General features: G+C 38.1%; 1 protein-coding gene across 2 annotated transcripts in view; it reads left to right on the forward strand.

The window, feature by feature from the left end:
* The window catches only part of Clspn (claspin), a 29,217-nt gene extending 6,352 nt beyond the window's left edge, over positions 1-22,865 (forward strand). For both annotated transcript variants that reach the window (XM_020159612.2, XM_074080595.1), the window contains exons 7-25: positions 981-1,089; positions 1,376-1,956; positions 5,753-5,944; positions 7,585-7,823; positions 8,733-8,911; positions 9,013-9,071; positions 9,636-9,835; positions 10,174-10,328; positions 11,023-11,249; positions 11,805-11,916; positions 14,805-14,880; positions 15,434-15,543; positions 18,765-18,929; positions 19,036-19,157; positions 19,407-19,534; positions 19,878-19,980; positions 20,603-20,685; positions 20,922-21,083; positions 21,482-22,865. In XM_020159612.2, the coding sequence (XP_020015201.1) occupies positions 981-1,089; positions 1,376-1,956; positions 5,753-5,944; positions 7,585-7,823; positions 8,733-8,911; positions 9,013-9,071; positions 9,636-9,835; positions 10,174-10,328; positions 11,023-11,249; positions 11,805-11,916; positions 14,805-14,880; positions 15,434-15,543; positions 18,765-18,929; positions 19,036-19,157; positions 19,407-19,534; positions 19,878-19,980; positions 20,603-20,685; positions 20,922-21,083; positions 21,482-21,592 (3,113 nt within the window). In that variant the 3' untranslated portion in view covers positions 21,593-22,865. The remainder of the gene's footprint in view (positions 1-980; positions 1,090-1,375; positions 1,957-5,752; positions 5,945-7,584; positions 7,824-8,732; positions 8,912-9,012; positions 9,072-9,635; positions 9,836-10,173; positions 10,329-11,022; positions 11,250-11,804; positions 11,917-14,804; positions 14,881-15,433; positions 15,544-18,764; positions 18,930-19,035; positions 19,158-19,406; positions 19,535-19,877; positions 19,981-20,602; positions 20,686-20,921; positions 21,084-21,481) is intronic.
* The last annotated feature ends 4,392 nt before the right edge of the window (positions 22,866-27,257 follow it).

Raw genomic sequence — 27,257 nt, forward strand, 5'->3', positions numbered from 1 at the left:
GAACTTTAGAATTGATCTTGGTAAGTGACCGTTGTTCTCAAGCCCTTGAATATTAGTATAATCAGAAAAATTTGCAGAAGTGTAGTGGGGTAAAGAGGAGATTTTTTTTTTTTTCTTTTGTGGTAATGAGGATTGAACTCAGGGCCTTGTGTTTGCTAGCAGGCCCTCTACCACTTGAGTCATGATCCCCAGCCCTTTTTTGCTTTAATTATTTTTCAAATAGGGTCTTTTGTTTCTCCCCTAGACTGGCCTAAACTACAGTCCTCCCATTTATGCCTTCCAAGTAGCTGGAATAACAGGTATTTGCCATCATACTCAGCTTATTAATTGAGATGAGTTCTCACTAACTTTTTTGCCAGATTGGTCTCAAACATGGTCCTCCTGATCTCTGCCTTCAGAGTAGCTGGGATTACAGGCGTGAGCCACCATACCTCGCCAAGAAAAAACTTCTAAATGGTTGTCTGTGGACTGATTGTATCAGGGTCCCTTTAGGAAGTTTCAAATATATAAAGATTCTGATTCAGTAGATTTGAAATGGGGTTCAAGAGTCTGTATTTGTTTAAAAATTCTGGATTATTTTGTACTCTGTGTGTGTGTGTGTGACTGGGGTTTGAACTTGCAAAATAGGTGCTCTACCACTTGAATAATAAATCCCACACCTCTGGAAAATAAGTCCCTCTCTCTCTTTCTTTTTTTGGTACTCAAATTTGAACTGAGGACTTTGTGCTTGATAGGCAGGCACTCTACCTATCAATCCATGCCTCTGTCCCTAAAAGCTTCTGGATTATTTTGATTTCACAACTAGGTTTAAAAGCTACTAGTCTTCAGGAAGCTCTCTTATACTTAGTTCTTGTCCTTGTTAAAGCCAGGATTATTTTCTGTTTCTTGTGATAGCTTTGGTTTTACTGTTTGGTGGACTGACTATGAAGTGACATTTCAGAATATACAGTAGGTGTGTCTGCTTATTTTCTATTTTTTAGAGTCTGCACTTAATCTTCCATATCATATGCCTGAGAATAAAACTATTCATGATTTCTTCAAACGTAAACCCCGGCCCACCTGCCAGGGAAATGCCATGGCACTACTCAAGTAAGAACCTTTTATCCATGTGATTATAATCTTCGTTCTTTGTGAATATTTAGTTTTATAGCCAACATCTGGCATAAAAAGTCCATGTTCCTTTCTCTCTTTCTTTTTTTTGGTGGGACTGGGGTTTGAACTCAGGGCTTTGTGCTTACAAATCAGGTGCTTTACCACTTGAACCATGCCTCCAGATTCCTTACTCTTTTAAAAACTTAGCTGATTATGTGTTAAGAGATAAGAATGTTTCATATTTAAGATACTTTTCAACTTTAGCTCATTGCCTTTTCTCTAGGTCATCTAAGTATCAGTCAAGCCATTGCAAAGAAATCATAAATGCTGCAGGTACAACTGAAATGAATGGTGATCACCACAGGAAAAGTTTTGAGCAGACAACAGGTACAGAATATGAAACGGAAATTCACGTACTCCCTATGGTTTCAAAGGAACTTCAGATCACAACTAGATCAGGTGAGGCTTGCAGTAAGGATCCAGTAAGAAACAAAGAGCTGGAAATTCAGGAGAAACAGAAACAAAGTGATGATAGTCCTTTGCTTGGGGACACATCAGTGTTGCAACAGGAATCCGACATCCTCAGGAACAAGGCCAGTGAGGAGCATCAGATTGGAGGGCTCATAGCATCTGACGCTCATGCCTTGGAGGAAGAAGATAGACTGAGAAAAACAGAAGACACAGATGAGAAAGTGGAAGAACCTATGCAGAAAACTAAATCATCAGCAGTTGTGCCACCTGAAAAAGTGAGACGGTTCACTCTGGATAGACTTAAACAGCTGGGAGTAGATATTTCCATTAAACCTCGGCTGGGTGCTGATAAAGATTCCTTTGTGATACTCGATGAACCTGAAACCAACAGAGGTAATCCTTTAAATTGTGGGGAATCTCCTTGGGGTGCTTTATCCTGTCAACTGTTGATTATTTGCTACTGTGAAGGGCAGGGAACATGGGAGAAGCCAATAACCACACATCTTACTTTATAGCTGTACCAGATGTGTGCAGAATTCCACTTAGATAAATTTGGCAGAATGTCAGAGTGATCCCAACCTTATTTAAAATGGAAGCCTGATGATAGTTAATATATCAAAGAGGTACATTGCTATTGTATTATGGTATTTACAAATTTATTTCTGCCTGATCTTTGCCTCCTGAGTAGCTGAAATTAAGATATGATGTAAATTGTTATGTAAATAGTTGTACTGTATTATCTAGGGAATAAGGACAAGGAAACAGTCTGTACATGTTCAGTGCAGATGCAGTTTTTTTCAAGTACTTTCAATCTGAAGCTGGTTGTATCCACAGATACAGAACCTATGGATATTATTGATAAGTGGAAAAAATTAAATAACATGAAAAAGAAAAGTATTCTGAAAAAAATTTTTTAGAATAAAGTATTATGAGAGTTCAGAGGAGGGATATTTCTTCCAATGGCTGGTTAAAGTAAGAGTGTATGGATGTTATATTTGTTCCTTGCCTTTTGTACTGTGAGTTGAGATCTCCTGCCTTGTGCTGTGCTCTATCTCCAGAGCTACCTCAGTGGATGACACATGATAGCATTTCTGTTTGTTGAGTGGATGAATGAATGAATGATCCTTCAACATTGAACTCAAGCATTATCACATTTAGTACACTTCTTGACTCAGGTAGAGTTGGGTGCTCTTCCTCTTTGTTAAGGCAGCGTGGTATAGTGATTAAAAGCTTAGACTCTAGCAAGACCAGGGTTTGAGTCTGAACTACACAAAGAACTGTTTAACCACGGGTATGCTAACTGGCCTCTCCAGCTCATCTTTATTGTTATTGAGACAGGATCTTGCTATGTAGCTCAGGGTGGCCTTAAACTCCTGATTCTTCTGCCTCAACCTCCTGAGTGCTGGAATTATAGGCATGTGCTACCATACCTGGCTCTTTTTAGCCCATCTTTAAAAAAAAAATGAAATAAGCACTGTATGGCTCAGGAGCTATAGTGCAGATTTATTGAAATAATGCATTTAAGTGGATAGCATAAGAACACTCAAAATAGTGATTGCTGCCTAAAATTGCTTATATCAAGACTCCTTCATTAGATAGCTTATTGTTGGCAGGTGCTATGTCAGCCACTGTGTGGTGTATAAAAAATGCCTGGCCAGATTTTGTTGATTGAATGGACTTTGTGGAGGCAGAAAAATGACATTCTTGGAAAGGACAGAAAGAACTCTGCATAGTGCATTTTGGGAAGAGGTGACAGTTTGATTGGAAATGGAAGTACAGTGGAGGGGTCATATAACAGAACTAGCATAGCTCCATTAGCTAAGAAGCATGAGAATGTGCTGCTGCCCATAACTCTGAGGAAATGTTTTGTTAAATGGAACAAAAAGTTATCTAAACAGTTCTGGGCAAAGGGATGGGGAAAAAGCATTTTTTAAGTATCTACTATATTAGATACTGATAAATTCTTTTTTTTTTTTTTTTTGGCGGTACTGGGGTTTGAACTCAGCCTCACACTTGCAAAGCAGGTGGTCTTACCACTTGAGCCAGTCCACATCCCTGATAAATTTCTTATTAGTTATCTTGCTTAATTCTCATAGCCCCAGATACTATTTTGCATAAAGAAGAAACAGGCTCAGTGGAATTGGCAATTTTTCCAACATTATACTTGGTTTATAGAAGAACCCAGCATAGTGCCTGCCAAATAATGGACACTTGCTTTTACCACAAAACATGTTTTGCTTTAGAAATAATTGACATGAAAGTTGTGCTTACTTTGATTAGGGAGTCAAGGGAAGCTTCTGAAATGAGCTGAGTCCTGAAAGTTGAGGAGACACTGAGGCAGGGAGGAGAGGTAAGGATTTACTAGTGAAGGGGACAGAACTGCAAGTGATATAGATAATAGATAGTACAGAGAGTTCTGGCTGGTGGAAGTGAAGATTGCAAAGGGATTCATGATAAGAGCCTAGCTCATGCAGGCTTTTAGGCCATGCTAGAGCTTGGACTTTAGCCTTTTGCTAGTAGAAGACCATTGAAAAGTTTTTAGCAAAGGATATCAGATACTTGTTTTAGGAAGTGTAACCAGGTATCTGATGTGGTGGATGCCTTGGAAGGAGTTAAGAGTAAAAGCAGTAGGAACAGCTTAGTTTCCTTACCTCATGTAGAATAAGGTTTTCATGAAAAATTGCATGTAGATTAAACTTAGTTGCATCTGAAATATATTATTCTTATTCTTTGCAATAGCACAGGAAATAGTCTCTACCTTTAATTCCCTTACTCTGATCAGAGCAGTGGGAATGAGAATAGTTAGAGATACAAGCTATTGGTAGAGACTTGAGCTGGGCAGAAATTATTTACTTGGAGAAATGATGAAGTGTGGAGGGAGAGGAAAGTGATGGTTGAGCTGTGTAATAAAGAGCAAAGGAAGTGGTTGCTCCCATAGATTAGAGGATAAAGAGTTTCGAGAATTTTGCTTTCTTTCCAGTTATGGAATGATGACACCTCCTTACTGTTATTTTAGGTCCTTAATAATCTTCCTAGACAACTGTTTCTTTTATTCTGTTGGCATCAATAACCATCTACCTTCTTCTGTTCCCTTTCCACTGCCACAACCTGTTGCTTCCAACTTTACTGAATCACTAAAATGGGAAACAGACTTACAGCTTCTCTCCCTATTCTTTTGCTTGAAATGTAAATATACCATTGTTTGGAGTTGGGTTTTTGCTGCTAATAATGTTAGGGACTCAGGGTAAAAAGATTTTCTTTTAGTTCTCTTTTTCTATTTAGATCCTCTAGGAAGAGAAAAAAACACATCTATATGATAATCACAAAGCTACTAAAGTAATTTGAGTACATTTGTTAAAAATTAATAAACTTGGAGACCTTAGACCTTTTATCAGGGAAGAAAAATGGCTGCATGAAAATATCCAGAGATATTTCCTCTCATCCCCAAAGGAGCTTTTCTTTTTTTCCTTTCCATTCTCTGTATAACTGCCAGCTGTCTTGCCAGCCAGCTCTCTCATGACAGATCCCACAATGGTATGAAGTGTTCAACAGAGTAAGTAGGAGATGGTGCCAGGTAACAGCTGGCTGAGGGAAAAAAGAGAAGGAAATTCTAAGCTATAGCAATGAAGATGAGAGGACAGACTCTATTGCAGTGGAGTACTGAGCTTTCCTAGCATATATATACAAATTGAGTGTGTGGTACAAGGGATTTCCTTTCTTATTGTAGAACAGTTTCATCAAAAAATAAAAACCCAAAAAACTTTTTCCAAGCCTGCTGCTGAGTTATATCACTGACATTGCTAATGGTAAAATATTCAAAACAGGGAATTGAAAAAAACAAGGTCCATGAGAAACTCTTGATAATTGAGAATTAAGGTATTTTTCCTACTTGTTTAATACTTAAAAAAAAAAGAATGCACATATTTACAAACTTGTAAACAGTTGTAAATTCTGTCTTAAAAGTCTGATTTTTGAAACACTGGGAAAGATTGTTGCAGCAGTCCATTAGTTTTGGTTAAGTTATATGAATTTGATGCAAGTATTAGTAGCACAGGGATTTTTGGTTTCTCTCTATAATTTTTCCTCAATGTTGTTGAGCTAGGAAACTTAGTTTATAATTCTTAACTGGAATCTTAAAGGAAGAGCTTGAGTATGGCAAACTGACAATTTGGTTGGCATCTGAGTTTAGAACTGGAAGCCTTGAAGCAGCGTTTCTGGAAGCATGCTAATCCAGCGGCCAAACCCAGGGCTGGTCAGACGGTGAATGTGAACATCATAGTGAAGAACTTGGGTAATGATGGAAAGGAAGAGCTAAAGGCAGATGTGGTACCTGTGACTTTGGCAGCTGAGAAGCTGGACAGAGCAAGCCACACAAAACCAGGTATTTGTCTTTACGGTTGCTGAAGACCCAGTAGTACAAAGCTATAGAATCTTTTCCCTTGCATACTTTGGAGATTGGACAGCAAGATCTCCAGCATGATTCACATGTTGCACACCTAGAGGCGTGGAGTGGTCAAAAGTAGCTTTATTTCTTAAAATAGTATTTGTCTTTTTATAAAAAGCAATAAATATCTACTGTAGAGAAATACATAGAAAAAATAAATAAAAAACTTAATAGTCTATCAGGTATACGTTCAATAACTATATTGTGTATCTATCCTATAAACTCTCTTTGTATGTACATATGTATATGTTGAAAATAAACAAAAGCCAATAAATAGTAGGCTGAGGGATGTAGCTGAGTGGTAGAGAACACTTGCCTAGGTTCCCATCCACAGCACTGCAAAACAAAACCAAACAAAAGCAACCCACCATGGTATGTGATCATACCATGCATTCTGCTTTGTAATTTACTTTTTTATTTTAGCAATATATTAGAGACAGGTCTGTTGTTCCCACACCCACTTTGTGAAATACAAGTAGTATATCACATGGAAAAAAAATTAAAACTCTGAAAAAAGTATCAAAAAATTATTCTTCTGAAAGATAACTAAGAAAAAAAACTTTATGCATATTCCATTTTGTTTGTATGTGTGCAATATTAAACATTTACTCTGCCAGGCACTGTTCTAGCTGTTTTACATGCTTTATGTCATTTAATCCTTACAACCCAAAGCAAATTAGTATCCTTATTTTATAAATGGAGAAACCTATATGCAGAGCATTAGAATGACTTGCTTGAGTTTACACAGCTACTAAGTGGTATGACCAGCAGCCTAACCTAGACCATCAAACTCAGGGGCTCAGATACGTATTATATTACTCTTGAGGCTTTTTTAAATGTTGGCATAATACTCCATTGAATGAATACAACATAAGTTGTTTAACCATAGTCCTTTTGATTGACATCTTGTTTGTTCCAGTTTTTAGTTGTTACATCCATTCCTAGTACCACATATGAATTGATGTATCTGGATGCAAAATTCCTGATAGTGGAGTCTTGAGTCAAGTTTTGATATATATCATCCAATTGTCCTTCAAAGTAGTTGCACCAATTCACACTCTGAATCAGTGTATAAGAATTTCTGATTCCTCCTGTTAATAATAGATATTATAAAATCCAATTTTTGCCAAGCCAATGTCAAAAATTATATCTTACTATTTTGACTTGTGTCACTTTAATTAAAATTGTAAGTAAGCTTTATTTTAGATTTATTTGTTTTTCTATGAACTACCAATTCATATCTTTTGCCAATTTTACTTTTGAGTTGTTTCTTTAATATAAGTAAATTTATCAGTGTTTTCCTTCACGGCTTCTGAGCCAGAAGAGACTTTTGCAGTCACTTCCCCCACACACACACTTTAAATAATTATTTTATAATCCCTGTTGTAGAATTTCTCTCTTACACTTCAGTTCATAATAATTCCCATGTGTTAAAATAAACCCTTGAGTACTAAGGTCCTTGATTTTCCTTTGGAATATTACTAGAACACTTCTGGATTTGCCTAAAGTGCATACTTAATGATTTTATTATGTAGTCAATTATTATGTCTAAAATATGTCAACATATTTCTTTTCAGGTGAAAAGCTACAGGTGCTAAAAGCTAAACTGCAAGAAGCCATGAAACTCCGAAGGTTTGAGGAACGGCAAAAGCGCCAAGCATTATTTAAATTAGATAATGAAGATGGATTTGAAGAGGATGATGAGGAAGAAGAGGAAGAAATGACAGATGAGTCTGAGGAAGATGAAGAAGAGGAGGTAGAGGAAGAAGAGGAGAAAGAAGAACAAGAGGAAGAGGAGGAAGAAGGCAATCAGGAGGTTTCTGATAATTTTTCAATTTTGTTACATATTCATGATAAATAAGAAAATCAGATTTAAATAAGAGTATAATAAGCATGTCAAATATGTAAGAGTTCAGAAGCATGGATGAAGGTAGCTAGTTCATATGTACCTAAATCTTAGTGCATCCAGTTCTGTCAGCAGCATTGAAACCTGCAGTTCACAGAGCTGTATCCTTGTCTTCTACTTGTTAGTTTACATATTTTAATATTGAAAATGTCTTTGTATTAATAGGGATCTTTACGCTTGTTGTTAATTTAGTTTTCTCTATTAGATTAAAAAATAATCTTAACCTTGGCTAGTTTGAGGTTTGGAATAAATTCTCAGGCAAGCAGAGGCCTTCCTAAATTAATCTCATTTTTTTGTTGTTGTTAAAGAGGGCATTTGTAGAAGGTCCTTTTGCTTCGTTCTGTATTGTTGTTTTCTGTCCCAGGAAGACAAGTGATTATATATAACAGTGAGGTATGAAAAACCTTTCTTATTTATTTCCTAGGGTCACTTGAGTTGGTTAGTATTTAACCCTGGGTGAAAAAAAAGAATATGGTCAGCATATCTTAGTCTGTGGTTGGTTTGAGGTCAGTAGTCATCCTGCAATCTTAAAATTATGATTTAACCTCTTATTGCCTCAGTAAAATGATAATCCAGTCTTCCTTTATCATTTTGTAGCAATTTGGGGCAGGTGTAAGATAAAATGAGTGTAAGAGAGCTCTAAAAGTATCAGGGAAAGTTTTTTAATGATAATGATCAGACTGAGCTTCCTTCAAGTGTACCTTTTCAGATTTAAGATGTGGCCTATAGTCAAGCAGCCATATTTCAGGCTAACAGTTGATGTGTTTTTAAATGTTGTGACTTGTATTATTTTGTTTTTGGGTTGCATGTTTGGTAAAGATTGGAGAATTCCTTCTTGGTAGTAAAGACGTAGATACCAAAGATGAGAAAGAAGTGGATAAAGAAAATAATGATGGCAGTAGTGAAAGTGCCAAGTCAGTTGACCTTCTCTCTGTCCCCAAGCCTCTCTCATCAGATTCTACCTTACTTCTATTTAAGGACAACTCTTCCAAGATGGGGTAAGTAATTCTTTCTAAGGAAATATAAAATTCTCTTAGATTTGCTGCTCTAGTAAGAAGTAGGAACAGATATTTAAACACCTTACCTTCTTATTTTGTAGTTTCTTTCCTACTGAAGAAAAAACAGATGAAAACTTAGGCAAACAGCCTAGTAAACTGGGTAAGTAGTGATTCTTGTGTATAATGTAATTTTTCTTTAGTTCTCCAGCTTGATTCTTAAAGGAGTATAATCTCATAAAGGTTCTATTTTTTTTTTTAATCTAGTGACTTTTCCCAGTCTTACGTGTGGCAACAAGAGGTGCTTTTGAACTAGAATATTTTTTTCTTTGCCCATTTTTTGAAAACTTACATGCATTTTCTTTATAGTGGACCATGGACATCTAGTAGGTTCATAGTGAGTGAGTGTTGATTTGTTGAGTGAAACATGAAATATTTCTATATGTAGATCAAAGGAAGGTGTGTAAATTATTGGATAATGCAGAATGATTATGGCATCATGAAGAGTGAGAGAAAAAAGAGAACTTTCTCTTTCTCAGAGTAATAAACCCTAATTTATATAATGCTATCATAGTAAATTAAAGGTCTTTTACCTTTCACTTGGAACCTATAACTTGATGAGTTTGCCTATCAATTTTACTTGACAGTTTTGCCCTCAACTCTTTTCCTAAACAAATCCACTTTATTTCTGTAGTCATGCACTTAAAAGGTTCTTCTCTTTCTTTAGATGAAGATGATTCTTGTTCATTGCTAACAAAAGAAAGCAGCCACAATAGCAGCTTTGAGCTGATTGGCTCCACAATTCCATCCTATCAGCCTTGCAACAGACAAACAGGTCGAGGGACCAGTTTTTTCCCTACAGCAGGAGGATTCAGATCCCCTTCTCCTGGGCTATTTCGAGCCAGTTTGGTCAGCTCAGCTTCTAAGGTAAGGTGGTAATAATTTTTCTAATCTCCTCCTCCCTTTGCTTCCCACATTGCTAAATAAAGTGTGTCCCAACCAACCAACTCCCACCACCTTAGTACTGAGCTTATATGTGTTCATCTTTAAAAATCCACCCCATTTGTATATGAGAAACAAACTGCATCCAGCATCCTTACCTTCTTGGAGGTATTTTTCTTTAGGCTTCTTTTGGCTATGCATTGTCTTCAACTGCAGTTGCCTGAAGAACAGATGAAATATTACAAATAGCAACTTCTGTTGTCATGACACTGAATGACATTTGTAAAATGTTTTGTTATTGTTTGTTTTTGTTTTGGTGCCAGAGTTCAGGGAAACTGTCTGAGCCCTCACTTCCCATAGAGGATTCCCAGGATCTGTATAACGCCTCCCCAGAGCCCAAGACACTTTTCCTAGGAACAGGAGACTTCCAGTTCTGTTTAGAAGATGACACTCAGAGCCAACTGTTGGATGCAGATGGGTAGGTAGTTTTGTGTTTCTGTGGGTGGGAATGGTGCTGGGTACTGCTTAATTTTGTTTAAAAATAAAGTGAGCTTCTGTTACTCCATCTGTGTTTTCTCTTCTGAGAAAGAGAAGGTGTACAGACCATTAGTATTACATTCTACAAGTTTGAACAAAGTCTCTCCAGAAAATAAAATGTAAATAACTCTTGCTAACATTTTGATCCTTTGATCTGTTCTTATTTGAAGTATATAGATCTTGGACTGGGGGCATGGCTTAAGACCCTGAGTTCAAATCCCAATACCACAAAAAAAAAAAAAAAAAAAAGAAAGAAAAACAAATTCATCTGAAATGCATAGATCTTGTAAGGGCATCAGATTTCCCTGTGTTCCTCCTCCTGTGTTATGATTGTTGAGTAAAATTGAAAATTCACAGACTGGTGGCACAATACAGGACATAACCCCCAGCCCTGCTCTAGTGCCACTGGGGGGCTAACAATTATCCTTGATACTTTACCTTCTGAATATCATCATATTCTTTTACAAAACTTTCCCTGCTCTCTTTTATATTAGCATGAGACTAAAATTTGAATCTTTTGTTTTCTGGTTTGAGATTTTCCTTCTGACTTTGTTGTTGGAAATAAATTTAGAGTTTTCCACCTGCTACTTACATCCTCTCTGGAGAATTTCTTACACTATTTGTTGTGCTCGTAGATTTTTAAATGTTAGAAACCACAGGAATCAGTACCAAGCTTTGAAGCCTCAATTGCCACTGGCCAGTATGGATGAGAATGCCATGGATGCCAATATGGATGAGCTGTTGGATTTGTGTACTGGAAAGTTTACATCTCAGCCTGACAAATGTCAACCTAAGAAGAATGACAAGAAAGAGAACATGGAGGAACTTCTGAATCTTTGCTCAGGAAAATTCACTTCTCAAGGTAAATATTCAACAAAGAGTATCAGGCAAATATCTAAGTCAGATGAAAAGAAGGCCCTTGCCCTCAGGTGAAAAATCCACAGAAAACACAGCTGTGATAGAATCTTGCATGTTGATTGAATTCAGCTTAGCCCCTGATATTTAGAGCCTTTTCTTGGAATGGTCAAATATTAGCTACAGACTGCCTTAGCTTTGGCCATATAATAATGTCATTTATCGTTAATCTGTGTACAAAGCTTAGAACAGTGTCTGGTATATGGTAAAATTTATATAAATATTAACTTATCTTTGCACCTGGCCCCCTCCCCCCACCACCACTCTCACACCTGCTAGAATCTAAGCTCTGTGAGAGGATTGGGATCTTTGTTCTATTGTCCCTGGTGCTCAGCACATACAAAGCATAAATAAGGATTTGTTGAATGAATGAATGAATGAATGGTGAGATTTTTGGCAAGCTTACTTTAGAACTGTATTGAGCTGGCATGTCTTTAGATAGCTGGGAAGAGAGGATAAAGTTGTTACTCCTTGGTGACAAATCTTTTCCTTGTTGATGTAGATGCCTCCCCTATGGCTTCATCTGAATTGAGTAAGCCAGAAAAGGAGAATAGCATGGGTGATCCAATGGAAGAAGCACTTGCTCTTTGCTCAGGTTCTTTCCCAACAGACAGGTGAGTATCAGTGATTCCTGGGAACTTAGAAAGACCTGGTCTTTTGATAACATCTTACAATAAGTTTCTGTGGGTTTAGCAGTAACTGATCATCTTAAGGGCTTAATATCTTGTCAGAGTCTTACAGAGTAGATTTGAATCTCATGTTTGCATAATAAATTATACTTTGGTGAAGAATGGGTTAAAAAAAATGACAAGAATAAACACATGAAAGATGTTTAAAATCATTAATCACAAGGGAAATGCAGGGCTGGCAGAGTGGCTTAAGTGGTAGAGTGCCTGCCTAGTAAACATGAACCTGAGTTCAAACCCCAGTACTGCAAAAAAAAAAAAAAAAAAAAGAAAGAAAGAAAGAAACAAGGAAATGAGGATTTCCTTGTTTTCTGGTTTGAGATTCTCCTTCTGACTTTGGTGTTGGAAATAAGTTTAGAGTTTTCAACCTGCTACTTTACATCTTCTCTGATCAAAATCACAATGAGATACTGCCTTGAATGCATTAGAATAACTACAATTAAAAAAAAATAACAAATGTTGGAGAGGATGTAGATAATTTGTGTATAGAAATTTGATGAGAATGTAAAATGGGGCAGCCTCTGGAAAACAGTGTGATGTTTCCATAAAAGGTAAAAATAGAGACAGGCACAATGGCTCTCATCTGTAATCCCAGCTACTTGAGAGGCAGAGATCAGGAGAATTGGAGGCCAGCCCGAATAAAAAAAAGAAAGTTAGGAAGACTCCATCTGAATCAATAAAAGGTAAGTGTGGTGTCACGCACCTGTCATCCCAGCTAAGCGACAGATGTAAATAGGAGGGTTGTGGTCCAGGCCAGCCTGGGCAAAAACACGAGACCCTATTCAAAAAATGACTACAGAAGAAAGGGCTGGGTGTGTGGCTGAAGTGGTAGAACATCTGCTTAGCAAATTCAAGGCCTGAGTTCTGAATTCAAAACCCAATATTGTCAAAAGAAAAAAAAAAAGAATTCAGCTGGAATTAGCATTTTTTAGTAATTCGCCAAAATAAATGAACATAAAGGGAAAGAAGAGAGGCACCTGGTATTTGTTCTCCAGACCTTTTAGAAAACATGTAATTGTTCCTTTGGCCACATATATGCAAATCTACAAAGATGGTGTTGTAGACATCAAGGAAATAGCTGTTGTTCAAAAAGGAATGTCTCACAGATGTTACCGTGACAAGTTTGACATTGTTATAAACAAGTAAGGTAAAGGCAAGATTCTTGCCAAGAGAATTAATGTGTATATTGAGTATAGTAAGCACTCTAAGAGCTAAAGATAAGCTTCCTGACAAGTGTGAAGGAAAATGATCAGAGAAGGAAGGAAGCAAAAGGAAAGGTTCCTGGGTTCACCTGAAGCACTAGCCTGCTCCACTCAGAGAAGCACACTTTGTAAAAAATCAGCAGAAAAGAGCCCAAGCTGCTGAAACCATTCCCTATGATTCATAGCACAATAGATGAAAAACTGAAAGTCTTTTAGACTGTCAAAAAAGAAAAAAGAATTATCGTCTGATCCAGCAATTCTGCTTCTTAGTATACACTCAAAAAAAGTAAAAATAAAAACTCAAAACAGATATGTGGACACACATATTCAAAGCAGCATTATAAGTAATAGCCAAAATGTGGAAGGAACCCAACAGTTTGATGACGGATGAATGGATAACAAAGTGTGGTATATTCATACAATGGAATATTCAACCTTAAAGGAAGGATTTTTTTTTTTTTTTTTTTGGTTAGGGTTCTGCTATGTAGCCCAAGCTGACCTCAAACTCATGCTCCTCCTACCTCAGCCCCCCAAGTGTTGGAATTATAGGCAGTCAATCAAAATGCCTGGCCTGAAAGGAAGGAAATTCTTACATATGTCACAACATAGCTAACTTGAAGATGTTATGCTGAGAGTAGGATGCTAGTCACAAAAAGACAAATATTGTATGAGTCAAATTATCTGTGATACTTAGAGTAGTCAAATTCATAGCAATAGAAAGTAGGATGGAAGTTGCCAGAGGTTAGGGGTAGGGAGGAATAGAAAGTTGTTTGATGGGTATGGAGTTTCAGTTTTACATGATAAAGAGTTTTGGGGATTGCTTATACAACAGCATTAATGTACTTAACAATACAGAATTGTATACTTAAAAATAGTTATGATGGTAAATTTTATGATTTCTGTATTTTGCCACAGTTAAGATAATTTTTTTTTCTTCATTTTTGGCAGTACAAGGTTTGAACTCACCTTGATAGTCTGGTGCTCTACTGCTTGAGCCATGCTTCCAGTCCTTTTTGCTTTGGTTATTTTAGAGATAGAGTCTCAGCCTGGGCTGTGATCCTCCCATTTTAAGCTTCCTGCCATAGCTGGGATGACAGTTATGCTCCACCATGTCCAGCTATTAGTTGAGATGGGGTCTTGGGAAATTTTTGCCTGGCCTGGCCTGGAACTCTACTATCCTCTCAACTCCCAAGTAACCAGGGTTACAAGTGTAAGCCACTGGAACCTAGCTAAAACAATTTTTTTTCAAGGCAAAATGTCTTTTATTTCTTGAAAAGATTATTGGTGCTAATAAAATATTTTAAGGCCAGGCACTAGTGGCTCATTCCTGTAATCCTAGCTACTCAGGAGGCAGAGATCAGGCAGATAGTGGTTAGAAGCCAGCCCTGGGCAAATAGTTCATGAGATCCTATCTCAAAAAAACCCATCACGATAAAGGGCTGGCGGAGTGGCTTAAGCAGTAAGAGTAAGTGCCTAGCAATCGTGAGGCCAAGTTCAAACTCTAGTACCACCAAAAAAATAAATAAAATAAAATATTTTAAGTCCTCAACTTAGCTGGTTGTTTATAATTTGCTTTCAACAACTTATTTATTGATTCATTGATTTGCACTGTAGGGAGGAAGAAGGTGAAGAGGAGGAATTTGGAGACTTTCAGCTTGTCCCAAATGATAATGAGTTTGATAGTGATGAGGTGAGTATGAAGGGAACATAACTAAACTCCATGAATTACTGCCCTCAGGTCCTTGAGAATTCTAAGTTTGGCATCTTATTAGAAGCAATATCCTATAATGAGGTGTGTGGAAAGAAGTTTATAAATCCTATTTTAGTGGGGACATTTTTTTGTTTGTTTTGGTTTTTGTGGTGCTGGTGATCAGGCCCAGGGCTTCATGCATCCTAGGCAAATACTCTACTACTGAGCTATATCTTCAGCCCCCACTACAGGAGAAAATAGCTGGGTATGGCAGTGCACTGTAATCCCAGTACCCAATACTTGGAACATTGGGACAGGAGGATTGAAAATTTGAATTCAGCCTGGGCTACTCAGTTAGTTCCAAGACAGCCTGCATTAGATAGTGAGACCCTGTCTCAAAAAAAAAAAAGCAAAAGAAAATAAAAACAGGAAAAAGAACATAAAGTTTATTATATGACCAAGGCATGAGCATATTAGCCTTCTATAAATCCTGTTTTAGTTCAGAGAATATTTTATTCTTCTTAACTTTGGGTATGATACTATGATTTTGCAGGATGAACACAGTGACTCTGGAAATGAAGAACTAGCACTGGAAGGTGCTATGGACAATGATGATGATGAAGAAGAACTCCTGGAGCAATCGGAGAAGCTGAAAAGGCAAATGTAGGTGTTTTTTTCATTCTATCAACTGCTAGAAAACTCCCCTGATAGTTGATTTGTAGCTTACTACTTTTTTAGCTAAATTTGCTGATTCTATTTCTGCTTTTTGTGGTTAACATTGAATTAAACAAAATCCTTGAGTATTCAAAGGTGGTCATTCTGTAAGTCATATTTATACTAAACATCTCTAATTCCTTCCAGTTAGTGACATTTTTAGTATCATTGTTTTCATTTTCCTAATGTCCTGGATATTCTCTTTATCCTTATAGTCTGGCTTTTTCCTTGTACCTGGTAAGTACTGCTTATAATGTAACCAAAGAGTATAAGAGCCAAGTCACACTCTACATCCTGATGATCTAGCAGATAACTGAAATACCCTGGGACATTTTTTTCCTATGAATTGCTGTCATCTGAGGTTTTCTTCATTCTAGTCTTGAACAAATGACCCACTCTGGTTTTTTGTTTTTTTTTTTTAATTTTATTATTCATATGTGCATACAAGGCTTAGGTCATTTCTCCCCCCTGCCCCCACCCCCTCCCTTACCACCCACTCCGCCCCCTCCCTCTCCCCCCCACCCCCTCAATACCCAGCAGAAACTATTTTGCCCTTATTTCTAATTTTGTTGTAGAGAGAGTATAAGCAATAATAGGAAGGAACAAGGGTTTTTGCTGGTTGAGATAAGGATAGCTATACAGGGCATTGACTCACATTGATTTCCTGTGCGTGGGTGTTACCTTCTAGGTTAATTCTTTTTGATCTAACCTTTTCTCTAGTTCCTGGTCCCCTTTTCCTATTGGCCTCAGTTGCTTTTAAGGTATCTGCTTTAGTTTCTCTGCATTAAGGGCAACAAATGCTAGCTAGTTTTTTAGGTGTCTTACCTGTCCTCACCCCTCCCTTGTGTGCTCTCGTTTTTATCATGTGCTCATAGTCCAATCCCATTGTTGTGTTTGCCCTTGATCTAATGTCCACATATGAGGGAGAACATACGATTTTTGGTCTTTTGGGCCAGGCTAACCTCACTCAGAATGATGTTCTCCAATTCCATCCATTTACCAGCGAATGATAACATTTCGTTCTTCTTCATGGCTGCATAAAATTCCATTGTGTATAGATACCACATTTTCTTAATCCATTCGTCAGTGCTGGGGCATCTTGGCTGTTTCCATAACTTGGCTATTGTGAATAGTGCCGCAATAAACATGGGTGTGCAGGTGCCTCTGGAGTAACCTGTGTCACAGTCTTTTGGGTATATCTCCCCAAGAGTGGTATTGCTGGATCAAATGGTAGATCAATGTCTAGCTTTTTAAGTAGCCTCCAAATTTTTTTCCAGCCCACTCTGGTTTTTTAATGTTTGTTGTTCTGATCATGAAAGTAGGACATTTTTTTTTTAAGACATTTATTTTAAAATGTTACAAAGAGCTGGGCACTGGTGGCTCACATCTATAATCCTAGCTACTCAGAAGACAGAGATTAGGAGGACTGAGGTTCAAAACCAATCGGGCAAATAGTTCACAAGACCCTATCTCAAAAAAACCTATCACTGGAAAAAAAAAAAAAGGACTGGAGGAGTGGCTCAGGGTATAGGTCCTGAGTTCAAGTCCCAGTACTGCAAATTAAATGAATAAATAAAATGTTAAAAAGAACACAGAAGAGTTGGAGGTGTAGCTCAGTGGTAGAACACCTGCCTAACATGTTTAAAGTCCTAGGTTTGATCCCCAGCACCCCAAAAAAAAAAGTAAATAAATAAAAGAACATATAAAGATAGAAATAAAAAGCTACTCATAGCCAGGCATGGTGGCAAATGCCTATAATCCTGACACTTGGGAAGCAGAGGCAGGAATATCACAACTTCAAGGCTAGCCGGGGCTACATAGTGAGACCCTACCTCAAAAAAAAAAAAAAAAAGTTACTCATGTCTACTGTCTAGAATATATATGAAAGGGTTAATGATGATTATTTCCTCTTTACATTTTTATGCACATATTTTATATAGTTGGTATGATTTTTGTATATTTTTTTGTACATCCCTCACTTAGCATATCCATAAGTGATTTCCTTTGATGTTAGGAAGTTTCACAAACATAATTCTGGTAGATATTCAGTAATACACTGTATGTGAATGCCTTGGAATTCACATACAGGACATTATTTTGATCCCTATTATATTTATATTGTTGCTTTTAGCCTTTCATTCCACTCTATTAAGATCCATTTGGGGTCCCAATTTGTCACCTGTCAAACTAACTGTCTCGTACAGTTTTAGGTTATCCATAGATTTTTTTTTCCTGAATCAGTGGTTCTTAAATTTTATTTAACTGCAGGGCTCTTTGTTCAAATGAGTCTTACAAAGAATGGCAGCTAAAAGTCAAACTGCTCAAAAGGGGTGTGTAGGAAGATTGGGAAACATAGTGGCTAGTACTCCCTGAAGAAATTCCCAAGGAACCCTAGGATTTAGATGAACCCAGCTTTAAAAAAATATAACGTATGTCTTTGATAAAATTTACCCTTTAGACTTCTGACCATAGATAATAGGACTTTGAACCAAGGATGATAGCAGACTGCAGCTAGAAAAAGTAATTAGTAGTGGTTTTGATTACCAGGAGCTCTGAGCCTCAGTCTTGCCTGTAATTTAGGGGTCAAGATATAGTGAGCTGTAAGAAGATCACAGTGCATGACCCTGGATATACCATGCCATCTCCTAAAAACTGGTGTGCTTAAATGCAAAACAAACTAGTTTGAACCTTTCAGCAGGTACTCCTAAATTTGTAGGAGGAGATTAAGAATTTTCTGGCTTTAGGGTTACCCAACCTAGGTTGAATCTAGGTTCTGCTACCTCTAAGTTGTAAGTAAATTGTTTAAACTCTGAGCCTCCTTATGTGATTTTGATACTAAACGTTTCTAGTTTCTTCCAGAACTAATGAGATTTCTAGCACTATTGGCTTCCATCTCCTCTTGTCCTAGATATTCTCTTTATAAAATGAAGGAAATAACAGTATCCACTTTTAAGATAATGTAGTAATGGCTATAAACCACAGTTATTGGTACATGGTGTGTATGAAGTAATCAACTTTTGAATGCTATCAAAAACATTATTTTAAATATTATCAAAATGTATTACTACAAAATTAAGTGTATAGGTGGCTCTACATTCATCTCTCATCACATCCGTGTTCTTTGTGTATATTCATTTCCATATCTTCTGTTCTTCAAAATTGCTTTCTAGGAGATTGAAAAAATACTTGGAGGATGAAGCAGAGGTGTCAGGAAGTGATGTGGGAAGTGAAGATGAGTATGATGGGGAAGAGATTGATGAATATGAAGAGGAGCTAATTGATGAAGTACTTCCTTCTGATGAGGAACTACAGAGTCAAGTCAAGAAAATACACATGTTCGTAACCTAATAAGCCATTCTAGTAATAGGGTACATCTTAAGGCAAGCCCTATAGCCAGCTAGAATGGTCCTGGTTTTGAGTACTTTCTTTCTCCTATTGTAGGAAAACCATGTTGGATGATGATAAGCGACAACTGCGTTTATTCCAAGAGAGGTACCTTGCTGATGGGGATCTGCACAGTGATGGTCCTGGGCGAATGAGGAAATTCCGATGGAAAAATATAGGTATCTTGATTGCTGCCTTTAAAAGCAAATACCTTTAATTTATATACTTGTCCTCTTCAAGACAGCAAATGGCAATCAAAATTAAAACAGTCTGTGAAGGACCTAGCTGTAACCGTTGTTTTCTATAGTAGATGGGAAAGGTTTATTTTGTCAGTGTACAATAACCGATAAGGGTTTATTTTGTGTCTGTCTGATCACCCTCTCCTATGGGAATTGCAGAATGTTGATGTACTTAACTCTTCACTTTAGATGATGCGTCCCAGATGGACTTGTTCCACAGATACTCTGATGATGATCAGATTGAAGAACAACTTGATGAGACAGAAGCCAGATGGAGGAAGGAGCGAATTGAACGAGAGCAGTGGCTGCGGGACCAGGTAGAAAGTCTGCAAGAGAACTGCCTATTCTGATCCCACTTATGAAGCTGAAAGGACACAGTCACTTAGCTTGTTTTGATAGTTTCAGAATCTTAGGCAACATTGCTAACTGTTTTAATCCTTGAGTTTGCTTCTTCTTTTTTTTTTTTTTTTTGCATTGAGAAGGTTACTGTGGGCAATTCTCTTAATGTTTGTCCAAAATCAATTTTTTTTCTCTCTAAAGCAGCCAAAGATTGCAAAAAGGAAAACATGATATCCGAGTAACCTAACTTCACAACTCAGGTTATGTTAACATTTTAGGGAAGCTGTAGACATTTTGGTTGATGATGATTTTTATTTTCAGGCACAGCAGGGGAAAATTACAGCTGAAGAAGAAGAAATTGGGGAAGGCAGTCAGTTTATGATGCTAGCCAAGAAAGTTACAGCCAAAGCACTGCAGAAGAATGGTAAGCTCTTGTTTCTCCTCATGCTCTAGTGGCTTGGAACCTGGGAGGTGACTCTAACCTTCAGGGGCTGTTGCAGCTTAGTCATAAGCTTGTGTCTAATACTGTCTTAAAAGAGGCCCCACAGGAGGCAGTGTACTTGGATCTTAGACTCCTAGGCAGCAGACGTTGTGTTTGTAAGTTTAGGTAGCTTTTTTCACTTCATGTTCTAAGGCTCAGAGTAGTGAATTCTGGAATTATATACCTAATGTTAGAGCTGGGATTTAAGCCCAGGTATATTTAACTCCAGAAACGAATCTCTTAAACACTATTCTACACTCTTAGCAACTCCTGTTTTTTTCTTTAAGTATTCCTATCAATAATTAATTGATAAGTTCAACTTAGTTGTCTGTCTGTTTAGAGACACTTAACTGTAGTTTCAAGGTCACCATTAGTTTTTATTATTATTACTCATTTATTCACATGTGCATACATTGTTTGGGTCATTTTCAAGGTCACCATTATAAAATAAACGAGGTTTCTATGGCTTTAACTTATTGGTTTAGTTACAAGGTTTCTTGTCTTTTTAGGTGTAAAAGTAATTCTACTCAGGTTTGCCTACAACAGGTCTTTTTTTTTTTTTCAGCCAATCGTCCTGCGATTATTCAGGAATCAAAGTCTCTATCCAGTAACCCATTTGAAGCCATCAGACCAGGAAGTGCTCATCAGGTTAGTTGGGACTTTATTAGTCTGACCTTGTGATCAAGCTAAGGGAATAGTCTGTCATTGGGAGAGGGAGATGACCATAGGAAATGTAAATAGATGTCAAAGAAGCCTGCTATTTCTTTTCTACTTTAATAGGGTAGAAATATGTCCCCTCAATAACTGGGGAGGAACAGAGAGGTAGACTTTTTATTCTTTTCTTGGCACTTTGAATTTGATACTGATGACTCTTCTTTTCTCAGCTGAAGACAGGCTCACTGCTAAACCAACCCAAAGCTGTGCTTCAGAAATTAGCTGCCCTCTCTGACCTCAACCCCAGTGCTCCTCGAAATTCAAGAAACTTTGTCTTTCATACGCTTTCTCCTGTCAAGTCTGAGGTATCAAAGGAATCATCTAAGCCTCAGGTAGGGAATTAGGTAACTGATGTGGTGCCTCCCCAAAGCAAAATTTATTTATTTGAATTAAAAAGTAGCCAGGCCTGATGGCACATACCTGTAATCCCAGCACTTTGGAAGGCTGAGATAGGAGGATCACAAGTTCCATGCTAGCCTGGGCTACATAGCAAGACTTTGTCTCTAAAAACAAAAAAACAAATAATTCTGGTTTAGGCCTGGCAGAGTGGCTCAAGTGGTAGAGTGCCTGCCTAACAAACATGAGTACCAAAAAAAAAAAAAAATTCTGGTCTAACAGCTTACTGCTACAGTGTTAGAATCTTAAACTTCCCTAATAACATAGAAGGATGTTGCTGCCCCTCTGTAGGTTAAACTTACCTGAAAAGTTTACATTTCTCTCTGCTCTCTAGGTGAAGAGGAAGGGTCCATCGTTAATGACATCCCCTTCTCCTAAGTGCCTCAAAACAGATGATAGCACTTCAGGATTGAAGCGAAGCATTTTCAGATACTTGGAAAGCTAACAGCATCAAGGATGCCAGCATTAATGCTGAGACTGCTTTGCAAAGTTTCTGGCACTGAAGGTTGGAACACACTGATGATCTCTCTGTCCATTATAATCAGTACATTAAGATGATGAACAGAGATTCCAGTTCTTTGTACTATATGGCTCTGAACATCTTTTTCCTTTGCTACTGTTTTTTCCTGGTTTGGCCACTAATATTAGTTCTGCAGTGCTTCCAACATCGACTTATGGAATACTCAAATGAAATCTCACTTCCTCCATTAACATTTGACATTTATTCCTAACAGCTTTCTAAGTTGACACCTCTTTATGATGGAGATAGTTGGAGGAGGAGAAAGAAAGTGTGGCATTAGAAAAAAAATCATAGGAAGCAATGAACATCAATACCAAAATGACTTTTTCACCTATAAGATCCATACTATGGTGACCAGGACTCAGTGAAGGAGAGACTCCTTACATGGAAGACCAAGGAACTAACAAATGGGCTATTGAATTAGTCTTGCCTCTTTCATTTTTCTGTATACTTCATTCCAAGATAGCTTCAAATTCTAATCAATCTTTTCTGTCTTTGTATTGAAGACTTTATAATAAATCTTTAAATTAGTCCTAACATTTTTCTGAACTGGCATCCAATTCAGACAGATGTTAGCCTGGATTTAAGGGATATATATATATATAGTGTTTGACTCTAATAGGTAGTCTGTGGAGCAGAGACCTTTCCTGGGACTAAATTCTCATTTTAAAACATTATGCTCAAGGACCTTCTCAGTCTAACAAGAAGAAATATAACCATTATCTATTCCATCTCCTGGGTGAAATATTTACTCTGACAAGTCAAAGAACATCTTAACTAATTTGGAGAAAGATCACTATGGAGTTTAATAAAAATGTTAAAGAGAACTGCTATCACTCCCCACTTTCCCTTGACTGCCCCAAGGCTCTCAGAATTGGTCTGTGATTGCGCCCTCAGAACTGAACATCAGTGCTGCTTCCGAGAAACATTCCATGTGAACGCTGTAGTTTCTGTATCAGAAGCTAGATTTGGGAAATTGGATGAGTTGTGTCCATTTTTAGTGTGGAACACCAATTTACGTGATGAAATTAGTGTGTGAATTTTCTACAGTTTTTTCTAATACTTAAGATGCTGACTTTGACAGAACTCATGTTTGTATATTTGTAATCTTGTAATGGAGAACGTGTATATAAAGCTCTTTTAATATGTATGTAGTTTTTCAATAAATCTCAATGCCTTGAAGGCAGGATTTGATGTTTAGCTTGAGTGCTCATTCTTAGACGAGTTCCTGTCTAATGTTGAGTAACATTTTATTATCTGGGTGTCTCCTTCCAGGCAAGGCCTCTGGGTCTGGAGTGAGAGTTTGATGCAGTTGTCCCCTTGCTGGCTTCTCAGTTCCTGTGAATTGATCAAATTAACTTACCTAGTGGTCTGGGTTCAGTGCAGTTGAGGAGAACAGTTGTTACAGTTCTTTGAGTGACACTTTTTTTTTTTTGTGGTACTGGGGCTAGAACTCAGAACCTTTCCCTTGAGCCACCCCACCAGCCCTTTTTGTGTTGAGTATTTTCAAGATAGGTCTCCCCAACTATTTGCCAGATCTGGCTTCGAATTGTGATCCTCCTCATCTCTGCCTCCTAGGATTATAGGCATGAGCTACCAGTGCCCAGCTGACACATTCTCTTTAGTTGTTTCTGCATGTATTTCAATAAGTTGTGTGTCCAAGGCGAAGGTTCTTACCTCTGTCTTTGAGCACTCAAAACAATGCCCAAGGCTAGGCAGCCCCTGCTTAGCTAAAGAAAACTGGGATCCAGGCACTGATGGCTCACACCTGTAATCCTAGCTAGTTGGGAGGCAGATTGGAAGGATCGAGGTTCAAGGCCAGCCCAGGCAAATAGTTCTTAAGACCTCCATCTCCAAAATAACCAGAGCAAAAATGAACTGGAATTGTGGCATAAGTAGTAGAGTGCCTGCTTTACAAGTGCAAAGCCAGAGTTCAAACCCAGTTCCACCAAACAAAAAAAAGAGAGAAGAAAGAAATTGGAAGGACTATGTATTTTCCTCCCCTTTGCTTCTCAACATGCCATGTTTTGTGGGGGAAGGGAAGGAATTGCTGCTGGGAATCGAATCCAAGGCCTTGTGTAAGCTAGGCAGGCACTCTATCACTGAGCTAGTCCCCTAACCCCTCTACATGCCTTTTTTTGGGAGAGTTGGAGAAGAGGGTTGGAATTGAATATTGAAGATAAGAAAGTCAATGCCTAAGGAATCTGGGAAGCAAATGGTTTTTCTTCGAGACTCCAAGGAGAAAGTACTCTTTGGAGAAAGAAAAATAAGAGTCTTAAACTCTTAAGTCACTTTTCCTTATGCTGGCATAGCTGCCACAAGCAAGCTAAGCCTCACCTTGATAACAGGATTGGATTGGAGAGTTTTACAGACCCACATGCCCTTTGTCCAAAGCACTGAGCCATCAACATTCACTGTGTTCTAATGAAATTGAAGCCGTAGGGCCTACCATCATGGCTCCTAGTAGGGGTCAGCTCCAGTAGCTTGGAAATTACTATTTGAACAGATGAGAGGCTAAAAGTCTGGGAGTCACAGTGTGCTCAGTGTGAGTCCTTTCATCTTGTTTCATACAAGAGTAGGGACATATGATATTGAAGTCATTTAAACAGGTCTCTGACCTCATTCATTTCAGTCCACAGTTGCACAAGCCATATTTTGGTCTTTTCTATAAAGCATCAGATTTTATTCACCCCAAAGCTCTAGAGATATGGGGCCTACTTAGACCGCTGTAGGATCCCTCATCTCAGCTTCTTTTCTATAAATTTCTCTCCACTTTGATAATTTCTAATGGTCAGGCCAGATTTTTTAATGAATGTTTTTTCCTGTTTTATCTCCCAAAGCTATGTGTGATAACTCTTTTCTTATCCTGGGACTTGTGCGCTAAGGATAGGGGAAAGTATTTCTGGGAGCAAAGTTGTCATGATAGAATTTGATTGTATCATCCCTGAGACAGCATTTGTCTTCCACCGTTATATTCTACTCCTGGCCTGAACACGGCCTGAAATATGGTGCCCAGTAAAAGTTGAATAAATAATACCACACTTTACAGAGCCTCTGTTTATGTGTATGAATTGAGGATCTTAATTCATGCCTATTTCATAGTTGCTGTAGGGTTTTTTGGCAGTATTGGGATTTGAACTTAGGGCCTCACACCTGCTAGGCAGGTACTCAAACACTTGAGCCACTCCACCAGCCCTGTTGTAAGGTTTAAGTTGGAGAATATATGTGAATGCATTATATCAAGTGCTACTCTGTAAGTATAGAGATTGCCAGTATCATAATTCATCATATTTTATGGACCACTCCTTAAAAGACCATTGTATCAAAAACATCTCAAACTTATCCTCTTTAAAAATGTTATCTTTTATCCTCTTTAAAAATGTTATCTTTCTGAAAAAACCTTCTCTCTTCCTGTGATTTCCATTTCAGTAAAATTTATCTCTATACCTGTAATTACTCAAGCAGGAAACTAAAAGACTTTCTTGATACCTCCTTCTTTACTTCCAGAATAGACCATCTCTAGGTCCTATTAGTTCTTCCAAATTACATCTTAAGTCAGTTCACTTACTCTAGCTCAATAGCCAATGGTCTGCTCCAAAAGTATACAATTTTTTTCCAATATACTGTAGTAGCCCCGTGATACCTCCATTTCTGCTTTTGCTTCCTTTTCATCCAATCTGCACAGCAGCCAGAAGGTGACCTCTATAAAAACATAATTTGGAAAATGCACTGCCCTCCTTAAAACCTTTCAATAGGAACGGGGGTGTAGCTTCATGGTGTGTTTAGCATGCACAAGGCCCTGGGTTCAAACCCCAGCATCAAAAACACACTTCGATGTCTTCTCTCCAAAAGTTCGTATTCAGAATAAAGTTCAAACTCCTGGTTCACAGGCCCTGCATGATAAAACCCTGCCTTTCAACCTAATCCACTTTCTCATTACATTCAGCCTAGGGCCTTCACATTTCCTGCATTGCCTTCCCTTCTAATCTTCCTCTTTGGCTATTGTGTAATTCTCAACATATTAACTTAAATCTAACTTCCTCAGAGACACCTTCTCTGACTATTACCACCCCCTTTTGTAATTAGGTAACCACTGTTAATGTTTCCTTGTCCTTTGGGTTTTTTATCACAACTTGCCACCTTTTTTTTGTTGGTGGTGGTGGTACTGGGGTTTGACCTTGGGGCCTCGCACTTGCTAGGCAGGTACTCTACCACTTGAGCCATTCCACTAGCCCACAATTTACCACCTTAATGTTTGTTCAGGTCTGTTTTATCTAATACACCCTAAGCTTGAAAACAGACCAAATATGTTTTGTTGATTTAAAAAAATGAATGAATGAATGCTTTGTGTAGCACCATGTTTGGCACATAAAATTATTCAAGAGCTGGGTACCAGTAGCTCACAGCTGTAATCCTAGCTACTCAGGAGGCAGAGATCAGGAGGATTGAGATTCAAGGCCAGCCTGGGAAAGTAGTTCACGAGACCTATCTCAAAAAATATCCAACCCCATAAAAAGGGCTGACAGAGTAGCTCAAGTGGTACAGCATCTGCCTAGCAAGGATGAGGCTCTTGAGTTCAAACCCCAGTACCGCCAAAAAAAAATTTTTTTTTAATAATTTGACATCTTGACACCTCGAGTCATTCCGCCAGCCCTTTTTTGGGATGGGTGTTTTCAAGATAGGATCTCATGAACTATTTGCCTGGGCTGGCTTCGAACTGCGATCCTCCTGATCTCTGCCTCCTGAGTAGCTAGGATTATAGGTGTGAGCCACCGGTACCAGGCACAAGAAATATTTTTTGATACACAATGGAATTTTATGCAGCCATGAAGAAGAACGAAATGTTATCATTCGCTGGTAAATGGATGGAATTGGAGAACATCATTCTGAGTGAGGTTAGCCTGGCTCAAAAGACCAAAAATCGTATGTTCTCCCTCATATGTGGACATTAGATCAAGGGCAAACACAACAAGGGGATTGGACTATGAGCACATGATAAAAGCGAGAGCACACAAGGGAGGGGTGAGGATAGGTAAGACACCTAAAAAACTAGCTAGCATTTGTTGCCCTTAATGCAGAGAAACTAAAGCAGATACCTTAAAGCAACTGAGGCCAATAGGAAAATGGGACCAGGAACTAGAGAAAAGGTTAGATTAAAAAGAATTAACCTAGAAGGTAACACCCACGCACAGGAAATCAATGTGAGTCAATGCCCTGTATAGCTATCCTTATCTCAACCAGCAAAACCCCTTGTTCCTTCCTATTATTGTTTATACTCTCTCTACAACAAAATTAGAGATAAGGGCAAAATAGTTTCTGCTGGGTATTGAGGGGGGGAGCGGGAGGGGGTGGAGTGGGTGGTAAGGGAGGGGGTGGGGGCAGGGGGGAGAAATAAACCAAGCCTTGTATGCACATATGAATAATAAAAGAAAAATGAAAAAAAAAAAAAAGAAATATTTTTTGAGCAACAAGTTTGGAAGGTCTGGAAGTGACCCAATGGTGAAAAGCCTGGAGCTGAATTCCTTACAAAGCTTTCTAATGTAGAATGGGATAGAAGTGATTCCTATGGGATGTGGGAGACCTTGAGTCC

This window comes from Castor canadensis, chromosome 7, assembly GCF_047511655.1.
Source record: "Castor canadensis chromosome 7, mCasCan1.hap1v2, whole genome shotgun sequence".
Classification (NCBI taxonomy): Eukaryota; Metazoa; Chordata; class Mammalia; order Rodentia; family Castoridae; genus Castor; species Castor canadensis.